General features: G+C 38.8%; 1 protein-coding gene across 3 annotated transcripts in view; it reads left to right on the forward strand.

The window, feature by feature from the left end:
• Positions 1-13,581, forward strand: part of LOC129428205 (uncharacterized) — a 175,221-nt gene that overhangs the window by 77,620 nt on the left and 84,020 nt on the right. For all 3 annotated transcript variants that reach the window (XM_055185147.2, XM_055185146.2, XM_055185148.2), the window contains exons 10-11: positions 3,078-3,136; positions 3,213-3,277. In XM_055185147.2, the coding sequence (XP_055041122.2) occupies positions 3,078-3,136; positions 3,213-3,277 (124 nt within the window). The remainder of the gene's footprint in view (positions 1-3,077; positions 3,137-3,212; positions 3,278-13,581) is intronic.

A 13,581-nucleotide genomic window follows, 5' to 3' on the forward strand; every position in this document is an offset into this window, starting at 1 on the left:
TCAGATTTTTCAACTCGCGTGTTTCGCGTGTTTCTCAATTTGCGCTATTCGTGGTAGTTGGACGCTTGAACATTTGAGTTTACTCGCTTCATTTCCGCGCGAAATTGTAGTCGTTCGAGACATTCACACGAAAATTTGCGTCATGGGAGGGGCTTCTGTGACTCCTCTGAGACTTCGCTCGCTTCCTGTAATCACGTCACTACTACAGCAAGGTCCTGATTGGTTAACACGGTGCAGAAATCCGCCAAAGTTCAGATTTTTCGAATCACGTGTTTCCAGCGGCAACGCTGGGATGCCTTATCGCGTCTTTGCATTGACTTAACATGTAAATCACTCCTGCTTGCCGCCTCTACCGCGTCTGGTGTGAACCCTTAGAAATGTGTTAATGTCATTGCTTTAGAAATAGTCAAAACATTTGCTAAACATATGATTCTTGATCTATTGTCAGAAAGGCTGTTATGGGATATCATATCCTTAATATTAAATAAACAGGTCCAGAAGTCATTATTAGTGGGTGTATAAAGTCAGTAAACTAGCTAAGTAATAATCCGATAAAGGTGTTTTTAAGTGTGCCATGAAATGTCAAAATTTTCTTTAATATAAGCTATTGTGTTGCTGAAGTGTGTGGATAGTGGTGTGGCATGTTTGTGTTAAGTGAAGTGAAGAGAGAACCACAGAGATGCGATGTGTGTTCGTTGCAGTTAATGAATGTACCTTCGAACCTTATCACTTTGACAATGTAGATGTTAGCCAGGAGTCCGGGGATTTTTCTCTCCCCTCTCTGTCCCTTTTTCTAATCCCGTTAATTGGCTGCCACACTCAGAGCTGTAAGGTCTTGGGGATGCCAGCCCTCTCCGGTCCGCAGAAGGCTTCTGTCGACAGAGCAAACAAAATCCGCCCGCAAGAGTCTCACATGTCACCTTACTCTCATTTACAGCCAGGTCCACTGTGACACCTTTGAATAGACGGCCGCTTGCTCGACGGCTTTTTTAAAGGGCCCAGTATACGCCCTGTGGAACCTACGGGCCCCTAATGGGCATCTGCTTTTAAGAAGTCACAAGGCAAGGCTTTGTTTATAGTGACAGCTGCGGGAGTCTATCAGTCTCCAAACCAGCTGACGAGAGGAAGGCAATGAGCTGGCCTGGTGTCAAACCAATAACGTTTATGAAAAAACTCACACGTCAGCATACTGTGTAGCGTTGCGAAGGTTGTTAGTAACAGTTTGGTTAATGCAGATTCTATAGAAAATGCACAAAAAGTGGAGCAGTCTCACAAGGACCCACAGTTAGGTTTATTTGTCTGCATACAAGTAGTGGACTCATGGGAGCATCTGCAATCACAAAGGCTCTTACCTTACGCTGTACCATCTGCTGTTACGTACTGGCTTTAGTCCCCTGCTCCTTGTTCGTATTTGTCTATCCGATGATTTTGGTTCGATGCAAGAAAAAATAGAGTTGACTATCAGCACTTTATATATATATTCTCATTTTTTTTTTTATTAACAATAACAGGAGCTTAAATAAATGGTAGGTCTAGTTTTGCATTACAAATGCACTACAAGTTTCAAATATTGTTTTTATTTTGTAATGTAGTGTTTTTAGTCGACATCAACATGTTGACTTGCATTAGCATAAATTGTGCTGTATAGTCACTGGTGCACATTTACCATCTTTATTAAAAGTCTTTAAAATGGGGATAATTCCATCAGAAATCTACCATTCATAGTAAAATTTTAATTTATATTTATCGAGTCTAAGTCTTAGATAATTTTCCATTGTGTTTTTCTTTTTTGATCAATGCATAATTCTTATAATCCTTAAAGGCGTGGTGCATTATTTTTGAAAAACACTTTGGAAAAGGGAGTTGGGCCAAGTACCAAAACACACTAGTAGCCAATCAGCAGTAAGGGGCGTGTCTACTGACTGGCATCATTGCCTGGGGTTGCGTATGTGTGGAGGGGTTTATCAAAAAAAGGACCAGATTCTATTGGGGTAGGGGCGTGTTCGTTTAGGTGATTTCAAATGTCAACATTGGCTTTCAGAGATCATGAACCCCGCCTTTAAGATACCTGTATATGAGCAATTTTTGTGTCATTGAGGTGACATTTGCAGTCAAAACTGTAAATTCTCAGAAAATGGATTTATTACAAATATATTGAACCATCTGTTTATATTTTCCTGAACCTCTGATGATGAGTCCAAACATCAGAAAAATATTAATATATACTTGTGTTTTAGATAAAGTAAATATACACACGTTATAGATGTGACAAAAATGTTTTGGGGATTGGGGTTGTAATTCTGTAAATTAAAATGCACAAACCTAAAGCAATAATAGCCAACAAATTGGAGATGGGACAGCTCAAAGAACAAATTATTATTTTATTTTAATTGTACATTTTTGTCAAAGAAACAGCGTTATGTATGTAACGTTTCTCCTTTATATTCTGAAATTTGCATTAACTATGGAAAATAATGAAAAAATGCTTTAGAGGGGACTTTCACAAGACTTTTTTAAGATGTCAAATAAATCTTTGGTTTTGGAGTACGTATTTGAAGTTTTAGCTTAACATACCATATAGATAATTTTTTATTGCATGTTAAAATTGATACTTTGAAGCTGTGAGCAAAAATGTACCATTTTGGGGTTTTAAAATGCAAATGAGCTGATCTCTGCACTAAATGGCTATTGGATAGTGAAGGGCGGTATTTTCCCTTCTGACGTCATAAGGGGAGCCAAACTTCAATAACCTATTTTTTTACATGCCTGCAGAGAGTAGTTTACCAAAACTAAGTTACTGTGTTGATCTTTTCAAATTTTCTAGGTCGATAAAAGCACTGGGGACCCAATATAGCACTTAAATATGGGAAAATCTGATATTTATATGTGATTTATTTAAAGACTTTAACAGAGACTTTGCATGGATATTTAAAAGCACCAAATTTTGACATTTAAAATATGAATATGGTTAAAACGTTATAAACTTTACTTTTCATGGTAATGTTGACATTTGCATGGAGTTGCCCATATAATTAAGTGCTATTTTTGTTGACTAATGTTTGTTTCTTTTCAATCAGGTGGGATAGTCAATGTCATGCCATTTTTGTTTTCAGAAATCTCCCATGCAAAAACACAGGTAATGTCTGTACACAATGTGCTTTATGCTGCTTATCTGACTATTATCAGCCTTGTAATAATAATATTTTGAACAGGTATTATGGTTCAGAAGAGCTGTACTAGGAGGACTTGCCACATGCACTCTCCTAAATATATTATGGTAAGTTTAGATGTTTTGTTTGTAATGACCTTTCTTTTCCAATCTACTTGTTATCCTGTATAAAAACTATATAATTTTATGGTGATATTTTTTATTGTTTATGATTCATTTTTGTGCATCTCATATTGAAATATTTTAAAAGGCTAGCCAATAAAATCACACATAAGATTTGAGAGCTACAGTAACTTATCGCTCTTTTTGTGGGCTGCAGAAGAAATTAAACATGCAGGTTTAAACCTACGCAAGGATAAATGAAGACAGAATTTAAGTTTTGGGTAAAAGTGTTCCTCTAATGTATTTGCTTGACAGTGCATAATCTCAGTACTGCTGCAATACCACGCACGTTATCTTTCCTTTCAAAGGTGACGTGTCCTTCAGTTTAAATTAAATGTTAGAGGACTGTCAAGTTCAGCATTGACAATGTAAAGCGCTCTGTGTTCATTTTGTCACAGTGAAAGCACTTTCTGTTTTAAACTGACCCAGAAAGAACAGAACCAAACAGCTCCCATTTTAGAGTACATGGATACAGGAGATGAGATACGCCTGCGCTCCAAGTCCCTCCTGGGCTGCCCGCTTGTCCTCTGTGCCTGATGTCTGTCTGATTTTAGCACACCCTGAAAAACTCCCCGACACACTGCCGTTCCATCTAATCATCTGTAAAGAAGTTATTGAGTTACCAATCAGTATCGTTACTCAAGAGACCCAAAGCAATTATGTTGCAGCAGATGAGATGAAAGGAGAAGACTTTTGGAGATGAGATCTCATGTCTCTTTGGAGACCCAAAATGCATTGCTGAGGCACTGCTAGTGTGGTAGAAGTCACACTGTGCATGTCAGTTTACAATTCACTAATTCATGGTGGAGAACTATTATACCACAAACGATTAAAATTGCTTGTTGGTTTAGCTGAATAAAATTATGATATCTTTTCCACACAATTTAATTGATTTATCTGAAAACAAGCTGGGGGGTTGTACTTACAGGTAAAAATTAAGTTCACTCAACTTAATTTGTTATAATTCATGTTGGAAATTGAATTTGTGTTGAGCCAACTAACTTTAATTGCTTTTGTTGGACAATTTGAAAAAATATTTATTTTTTATCATATGTAATGAATGGTGCTGAATTCACGTCATGCCTAACAACACCCCTTAGCTGTTATAAAATGCACTGGTAACCCACTGCTTCTTGGGGCTTATTGCTTTAATTGATTTTTAAGGTCGACATGAAATTAAAAATGAAAACTGTAAATTGTTTGTGGTATTTTTTACAAATGGTTTATCCGTGAGCTTAATTTTTTTTTATTCATGTGCCCTCAAAATCTTTAATCAAAAACGCAAATTTAACCACCCCCCTTTTCGAAACGATCTCTCTTTCCTTCCGGTCATATGCTATGGCAGGTGGTTGGAGTCCGGAAAAGATCGCAGCGATTAGGTGTGTTCGACTTCATGCGGTGCTGTGCAGATCTATCGGTGGCTGACTTAAAGCAGTGCATGCCGGTTAGTAATTTTGTTCGACTTGAGCAGGCGCTGAAGGCATGTGATGTATGGTTTTAAAGTACCGCGAGTGTTTCAAGAGGAGTTTTGATGACGACACAGCTCTTCGTGATTGGTCGCCTCACTGATGACAATGATCACGTGCGTTTCAAGTTTAATCCAACCTTCAGTTCCACTAATAAACATTATAAATTCATGTTTTATAACTGGTAAAACATGTTAATAGGAGTAAATATGTTATATTGTGTCGTGTAATAAAATAAAAATGAAAATACCAAACTCTATTGGTATTTTAATAATGTAGGCTTGTTTCCCGTTATTTTCGGGCATACAGTATAAACAGCAATGAAAATATTCAATATAAAATGTTTCTGGTTGCAACTTTTTATTAAAAGGTTTGTTTTTATCAAATTCACCATCTTATTCACTTCATTTGCGATTAAAAAAAGGAAACACGGCGCACACGTCACTACGGCAAGGAGGTAAAGCAGGTGTCTGGCTTGACGGCTCCGTCTTCAGCTCCTCCCTCGGCTGCAAGCGGCAAACCTCGCCGATTGGTCTGCCCAGCGCCGCATGAACTCGAACACACCTATTAGCAATTATCAACACAACCCAATTTCAAACGATCCAATCAGGGGTGACTGAGACAATAATTCAGGACGGGAATTTGACTCCATCCCAGGCCACCTTCGTTGCTGTTGTCATGATGCTAATCTAAATATTAATAGTTGATATAACAGGTAGACTACCAGACAAATTAAACATTCAGCCACTGTGTTCATCTGACTGGGAACAAATTTATACAAATATAAAATATAGAAAAGGGGACTGACCAACAAGTGATCTACTTTTATAATGAGTTGTCAAGATGCAATATGTCTATACTGTAGGTGAACTCTAAAAACTTAGGAATGTATACCACCATACCACAGACACAGTTGGGTAACACTTTTTAATTAAAAGGGATGAGACACAGTTAAAATGTTGAAATAATTATATTTTAAATGAAATAAACATCTATACTTATATATATTTTTAAAGACCCTATAAGAGCTGAAAATTAAAAGGTGAAATGACTCTAAAAAAGGCATGATTTGCACTTTTGATACAGTGATAAAGTTTTATAAAATGATAAACTTCACAGCCTACATCAGCCTTGGTGTTTCGCTGTGGTTTGCATAAAAACAGCAGGATTTATTAAAAATGCAAATGAATGATCTTCCTGATGCATTCGGAGCAACAGTATAGCAGTAACAACATAAACAAGCGGCTTTCGTGGTCAACACGTAACTTCCGGTAAACTCCGCTAAGAATAAATAACAACAAAGTACTTTTAAAGTCGTTTATTTATATAACAAGCAAAATAAACATCACATAAATTACCTACCAAAACATTTGTTATTTTCATGAGCTATTTGTTCAAGAGTTCAGTTTAGCAACTAGTCAGACCATTAAACACAAAAACACCGGAAGTAAAGTTTGGACCAGACACGTGTCGCGTCACCGCACGTGTGTCCGATGACACGTCTATAGGGGTTTCCCCAGTAAGGACTGTACACAAACCGTACACGACTATGACCAGGGCTTTTCTTTTTATTCGTTTGCCTTCTTTCTCTGCTTCTTCTTTGCGTTTGCACTGATATTTGTCAGATATAGGCAAAGAGGCGTCATTTTGACACTGCGATTACCTAATTCATAGATTTTGAGAGGTCCGTCATTCATTCATAGTCAGTCAACCTGAGCTGACTGTACAGCAGGCAGGCCAGAACGACAGCCAGGCCAACGGGAAATGTCCCGGTGCTCCAGATGGCCAGTCCGCCTCTGGATCCAATCAATTCTCGATGAACGAATTCAATTCCACCTTTCTTTTTTATTTCAGAAGCCGTTTCACTCAGATATACGTCACCACGGGGAAAATAAGGCAATTGCTACTTCCGTTTCATGCCGACTTTAAATCCAATTCTGATGTGTTAGACATCCGGTTACATCCTTCTGCAGCTTTATTTGATATGCTGTAACTAATCTCTCACTCTTGCTTCGACCAGCATCCTTGTTTGATTTAATTTCAGTCTGTATCAACCACTTTAACAGACTGAACTCTCATGACACCATTCTTCTGTTCAGACATGCTGGAATAACAGGTATTTTACTCTCTCTCTCTCTCCCCATTACTTTAACTTCTGATGTCTGACAGATATGCTCTCACAGTACTTTTTTTATACGGTTTATATTAGCATCATCTGAGATCAGACAGCTCGTCAGTATTAATATTTTTAGTTACTAAACAGATGCTGATCTAAGTATCAAAATAAACATATACTGTCTGCAATGTACTTTATTTCGAAAATGCTTTAGTGAGATCCGTTATAGTAAAATAGTATAATAAAAACGTCTCGTTCTAAGGTAATAAAAACAATACAGTTCATTATGTAAGGTCTTTAAACACCACTAATAATATAGTTATGTATATTATATTGCATTGCTGTCAAGAGGTCCTTTAAACGTTACACAATACACCTTTTAAAGATATTTTTGTTTTCTAGGTTGTTATCCTTACACTCTTAAGAAAAATGGTTCTATATAGTACCAAATAAGGGTTCTTCAGCTTGTAACAATAGCAGCACCCTTTCTGGTACTATATAGAACCCTTTTTTAGATGGTTCTATATAGAACCTTGCCTTGAAAAAGTGCTAAATAGAACCTCAGTGGTGCGCTATAAAGAACCCTTTCATTTATCAGCAGTCAGGAGGATTATTTTTTATTTGTTTTTTCTTATTTACAGCACTTTATAAGGTTTAACAGTTTAAAAACAGAATTGCAAGACATCAGAACATACTTTTATTTTCACTTTGTCATTACATGAGGTGTCATACAATAATAAATATGTGCATTAAAATCACAATCAGAATAAATATATTAATTATTATGCAAATATAACAAATCACTACTCAAATAAGATATGGATGTTAAATAACAGCTTCAATATTAAATAAATTAACAATAAAATTTAGCAATTAAAATCATTTTAAATAGACAACAATTACATGAAATCAATAAAATCATGACATGCAACATCAAAACATGCAAATGATAATAAATCCTGAATATTAACATATTATTGACATTACATTCAGATGTATACATTTTAGCACAAACAGATCAATGACATAGAATACAAATGAATGGGATGTTTATAATGCATTATTAACTGTAAAAATAAAAGTCAATAGGATTGTGTCAATCTTTGTAGAATCTCACCAAAAAAGTCCATATTATTTTCTTTACGGGATCATCCAATACTCCAATACTCCATCCAATGTTCTACCAGAAAGACTCGAAGATAGGTTAAGAATTGATATGCGTTTATTTAACAGTAGTTAGCAACCAAGGTTGGAATGTAACACAGTATAGTTCTTTGGCGTAGGCCCCGACCATAGTTCAAATCCGGGGGTCACGGATTCTTGCGGTTCCTGTCTGAAGATGAAGACAGGCCAGAATCTAATCCCCCCCAAGTATGGACGGAACCGACCTGGTGATGGTGGTAGGGAGGGTGGGTTGTAAATGCTGGCATCAGTATCTGCGAACGCAAAGACAGATGAGTACAAGCCTTATATACTCTCAGGGTGATTGATTGCGCCTTGTGAAATGAATGACGTAACATTCGAGTTTCCTGGTAGAACCTCTGCTACGCTACGCTAAGCTAACATTTCTACCAGAAAGACTCGAAGATAGGTTAAGAATTGATATGCGTTTATTTAACAGTAGTTAGCAACCAAGGTTGGAATGTAACACAGTATAGTTCTTTGGCGTAGGCCCCGACCATAGTTCAAATCCGGGGGTCACGGATTCTTGCGGTTCCTGTCTGAAGATGAAGACAGGCCAGAATCTAATCCCCAAAAATTGATCACGATGATCGGTACCCACCAGTGTTTCTTTGAGGCTCCTGAAACAGATAAGAGAAATTGTTATCTACTGACATTGACGTATGCCGTAAGAGGCCATGGGATTGCTGCTTAGGCCATAGAAGGCAGCAATATGCCAGAGCGAGATAGGCTGGAGAGATAGGCTGAAAGATAGGCCGCGTAGGCCGTAGAAGGCAACGATATGCCTAGTGGGAAAAGGCCGCATAGGCTTTAGAAGGCAACGATATGCCAGACAGAGATAGGCCGCGTAGGCCATAGAAAGCAACGATATGCCTAGTGAGAAAATGCCGCTTGGGCCTGTGGAAGGCAACGATATGCCAGAGAAATAGGCCGCATAGGCCATAGAAGGCAACGATATGCCAGATTGAGATAGGCTGGAGAGAGGCTGGAGAAGTAGGCCGCGTAGTCCGTAGAAGGCAACAATCTGCCTAGTGGGAAAAAGCCGCGTAGGCTTTAGAAGGCAACGATATGCCAGACAGAGATAGGCCGCGTAGGCCATAGAAAGCAACGATATGCCTAGTGAGAAAAGGCCGCGTAGGCCTTTGGAAGGCAACGATATGCCAGAGAAATAGGCCGCGTAGGCCATAGGAGGCAACGATATGCCAGATAGAGATAGGCCGCGTGGGCCATAGAAGGCAACAATATGCCAGATAGAGATAGGCCGCGTAGGCCATAGAAGGCAACGATATGCCGAGTGAGAAAGGCCGCATGGCCATAGAAGGCAACGATATGCCGTGTTGAGAGAGGCTGTGTAGGCCATGAAGGGCAAAGATATGCCAGGGTTAGATAGGCAGCAAGGCCGTAGAAGGCAACGATATGCCCAGTAGGAAAAGCCAACAGGTTAGCTTGCAATAAGATTCACCACCACCAGTATTGATAAAAGGTACATACCATAAACATATCCATAAATGTCGAACGTAATATCAGCAGTAGAGGATATCCTTAGAAGGCTGCCACGTTAGGCTTGATAGCAGAGAGGCCGCGTAGGCCGCAGAAGGCAACGTTATGCCAGAGTAAGAAATGATATAAACGGCAAAGGCCATGATTTAGCATGGTTAAATACACCACCACCACCAGTAGTTTGCTTAAACATACCTTGATTACTGCTTGCCGATATTGAATTGACCGTCATTGTGGTTTCCTGCACACAATGAAATAAGGAGCTCGGCTCCTGATGAAGAGACACAATTGGTGTATGCATGCTTTTATATTGTCATTATAAAAGTAGGGAGAAGATTATATGGTTACAAACAAATCTGACTGATGCTAAAGATTGCACGGTGTCACTGTCGTGTCTTGGGTTTCCCCAGTCTTGTACTCTTTATTTGAAGTTCTGTAAGTCATCCATGTCTGTAGTTCTTGTAGTTCGTTGGTCCTTGTTCTAGATTGTTTCCCCGGGTGTGCCTTGATATCTTGTTTACCCACATGAATATATAGTCCTTGTGTTTCAGTTGTCCTTTGTCGAGTGTAGTTTGCCGTCATCACTTTTTAGTCCTGTATTCTGGTCTTCATTCTAGTTCTGCTTTGTGCACTTTGGGTTTTTAAGAATTAAGCCATTGCATTTGGATCCGTTGCCTTGTCTTGCCTGCTTCGCCATGACTCACAGATGATTATAAAATTCTCCGTTTACGATGTAAATTAAAACCCCCCAAAAACTGAGGCGCGGTATCAGTAGGGTTGTGCAGTTGATAGATGGATGTACTCCGAAAGTAATAGCCTTCTAGATGAAAGTTTACAGCTTAAACTTTGACTAACCATAATAGCATGATTAAACATGACATTTTTGTGCTAATAGTCTTACATGATATGCACTTAAGAAGTTCTGAATTATTTGTTGAATGAAGATCCTTTGCCACACTGGCGTTCCATAAACGATCGTAGTCCGCACCATACACGACCGCGTACGTGAAACGTGACAAACTGAGTGCACGCGGCAAGTGTGCATGGCCAAATACTAACGAAAGCTAATTTCTTGTACATGTAGCAATTATGCATGTTCAAATCCTTACAGCCGTTTGTAATAAGAGTTCCTGGAAGTCGATAAGGAGGCCTGATGGTAATGCAGGCACTGAAAATAAAGCACTTATAGAACTGCATGTCCGTAGTCTGAGTAAAAACATGTATATAGTTTTAAAATAGCTTGCCTCATGTATGCAGCCGCGCTGTTATAAGTTTTAAATCCTAGCAGCTGGTGTAATGTGGTTATATGGAAAGTTGATGCATGTTCCGCTATTTTCTTAAGGATGCAGAGTAAGAAGATTGTATGCTTCTAATTCCAGACAAAGTTCCTTGTAAAGTTATCATTTAGAATCACAACTGCATGATTTTTGGCCTTCCCAAACGAAAGATTTCCATTGTGAAACAATCATCGCGATTCCTATGATCGTGGCTCTTCGTCGGTGGTACAGTATCGTACGGTGGGAAAAGTTCAAAGACGTACGTTTTCCTGGTCTTGCGTCCAAGATAGCCTACAACAGCTTTCTGACAGTATCAGAAATTCAGCATGATCACCGCACAATGCGTTTGCAGCTATAATCTTGTCAGAGTGAAAAAAAAAATCCTGTGGTATATTCCAGGCTTTAAACAAAACATTGAATTAAATTAGAAACAAGTTATTTCAGATGCATTCCAATTCTCCAGTCATGTTGGCATTCATTTAAACAGCATATGACGATTAGAATTAAATAGTTGAAACACATAAGATAATCGAACACCACTATATTCGAACATAACACCACTCGAAGAAATATTTAGACATTTTTTCCATTGGGTTCCATGCTAAAACAAGAAGGAATTGTGTTTGTATTCTGTATAGCTGGTGGCACAACCATTTCGGGATATGTTGCCAACGTTCAACAGCACTTTAAATAGGAATTACGTGATGTGATTTAAAGCTAGCAGTCACATTACATCTTCAAACCAGTATCCAGACATCCGCTGTAGCCTACCCATACGCATATTCTGTGTGCCTGCGTCGCCAATAAAGCACAAAGCACTTAATGGTTTAAACTGATCCATCCTGTTGTATTCTTGAAGAGGCAAGGCGCGCGTTTTTCAACTTTAAGTGAGGTCTACTGCATACAAACAAACTCGACATGAGGGTTTACAGGCTCAACTAGTAGAGACATCCACATAATGCACACCGATCAAAACACGGCAAGCCCTTAGGAATAACACCAATGCACGTAATTGTATTAAAGACACTACACAACATCAGCTCCGTCTCCATATTACGCTGTAAGACATAGTCATTCTATCTTTCGGTTGTAAAAGCATGTACTGTGCACTATCAGCCAATCCAGCATAATGAATAAGAGAGCTTACCTTAGAAGATAATCCAAATACATAGATGGGATGTTCAGCGCAACCGAGCTCGGATAAGAAGTTGACTGAGATCTGGAATAAAGTCTCATTTGAAAAGTACAGTTAAAAGTTGATGCATTCTCGTACTTTATACATGTGCATAACTGAAGATCTTAAAACACAAAGCTTTAGATGGAAACATTTATGCTGAACCCCGTGCTCAAAATTGACAATATGCATTACTGTTGCCATTCGACCACACACACACTTACGATTTGCTCAGCAACAAAATGTGTGCTTGAAAACTTTACGCTGTATGACCAGGATTTATTCTCCAATGATATATTAATGGTGTATCCTACCATAAGATTTAAAGTTCGTAAAATAGCGTATCCCCGTATCCTTAAAGTCTGTAATTAGGGTCAGGTGAGTGAAGATCTAACATGAATATTTGCATTTGATATGAACAGTTTGCATGAATACTGTTAGGCATTAAGCAACTTGCATTGTAGTACCGTAGCAGGTATAGGACGTTGCAAGACCTGTTACATGAATAAATAGTACCTTATATTATTGATGTTTTAGGGAAACACTGAAAGGGACAGTTCAGATGAAGCTCGTATACTTTGCGCATTCCTTATTCCAATGAAACACGCGAACATTAGACCGCGTCATTTGCCTGTTTGCAGCATGTCATGCATTGCATACACGCCGTATTTAATGTGTGAAATTTTCGCGAGCAATAGTCTCTTCATCCAAGTCGATTCCATGTCTTTGCTTCACAAAACATTCGCGTACGGTTTAAAACCAATAATAAGCGGAGCACTTGGTATTGTAGATGAAAGACAAAGATCCTGTGATGAGGTAGATATCAACCTTCAGCATTCTTCCAAAGCCGCCACGGCGACTGCCAGCGTGCAGGACGTGCAGCGCTTCGCCAATCAATGATGATTACTGACATCTGCTGCGGGCGTTCAGAGTGTGCGACAGTCAATTAATATTATGGTTACACTTTACAGATCATCCAAATGTTCTTGCACTGTTCATAAAAGAAACGGCCTGTGGTATCCTTCCCTGTGTACTGCAGGGTTACACACTTTTAAGGAAGCTTGAATACTTCCCTCTTAAGTCTTTAACCTTCTGTGAGAGCTCCTCACGATGGTGCAGGTGAAACGAAACGAGATGAGAAAATCCCAGGAAAACAGCTCGAATGCCCGATAAACTCACCCATCATTTGAATCGGCGTGTTACAGGTAACAACGCTTTAGTGTACATGTGCACTGAACATCGAGCGTGTAAATGCTGGCATCAGTATCTGCGAACGCAAAGACAGATGAGTACAAGCCTTATACTCTCAGGGTGATTGATTGCGCCTTGTGAAATAAATGACGTAACATTCGAGTTTCCTGGTAGAACCTCTGCTACGCTACGCTAAGCTAACATTTCTTTGTTTTGTTGCAATGATGATAAGAGTAAGTAAGAAAGGGAAATGGCAGACCTGCAGAGCTTCACTCATGATCCACAGATAGAGAAAAATAATTCTGTTATCACAAGTAAATGTGCCACAAGATCTCACACACACA

The sequence above is a fragment of the Misgurnus anguillicaudatus genome, chromosome 14 (assembly GCF_027580225.2).
Source record: "Misgurnus anguillicaudatus chromosome 14, ASM2758022v2, whole genome shotgun sequence".
NCBI lineage: Eukaryota > Metazoa > Chordata > Actinopteri > Cypriniformes > Cobitidae > Misgurnus > Misgurnus anguillicaudatus.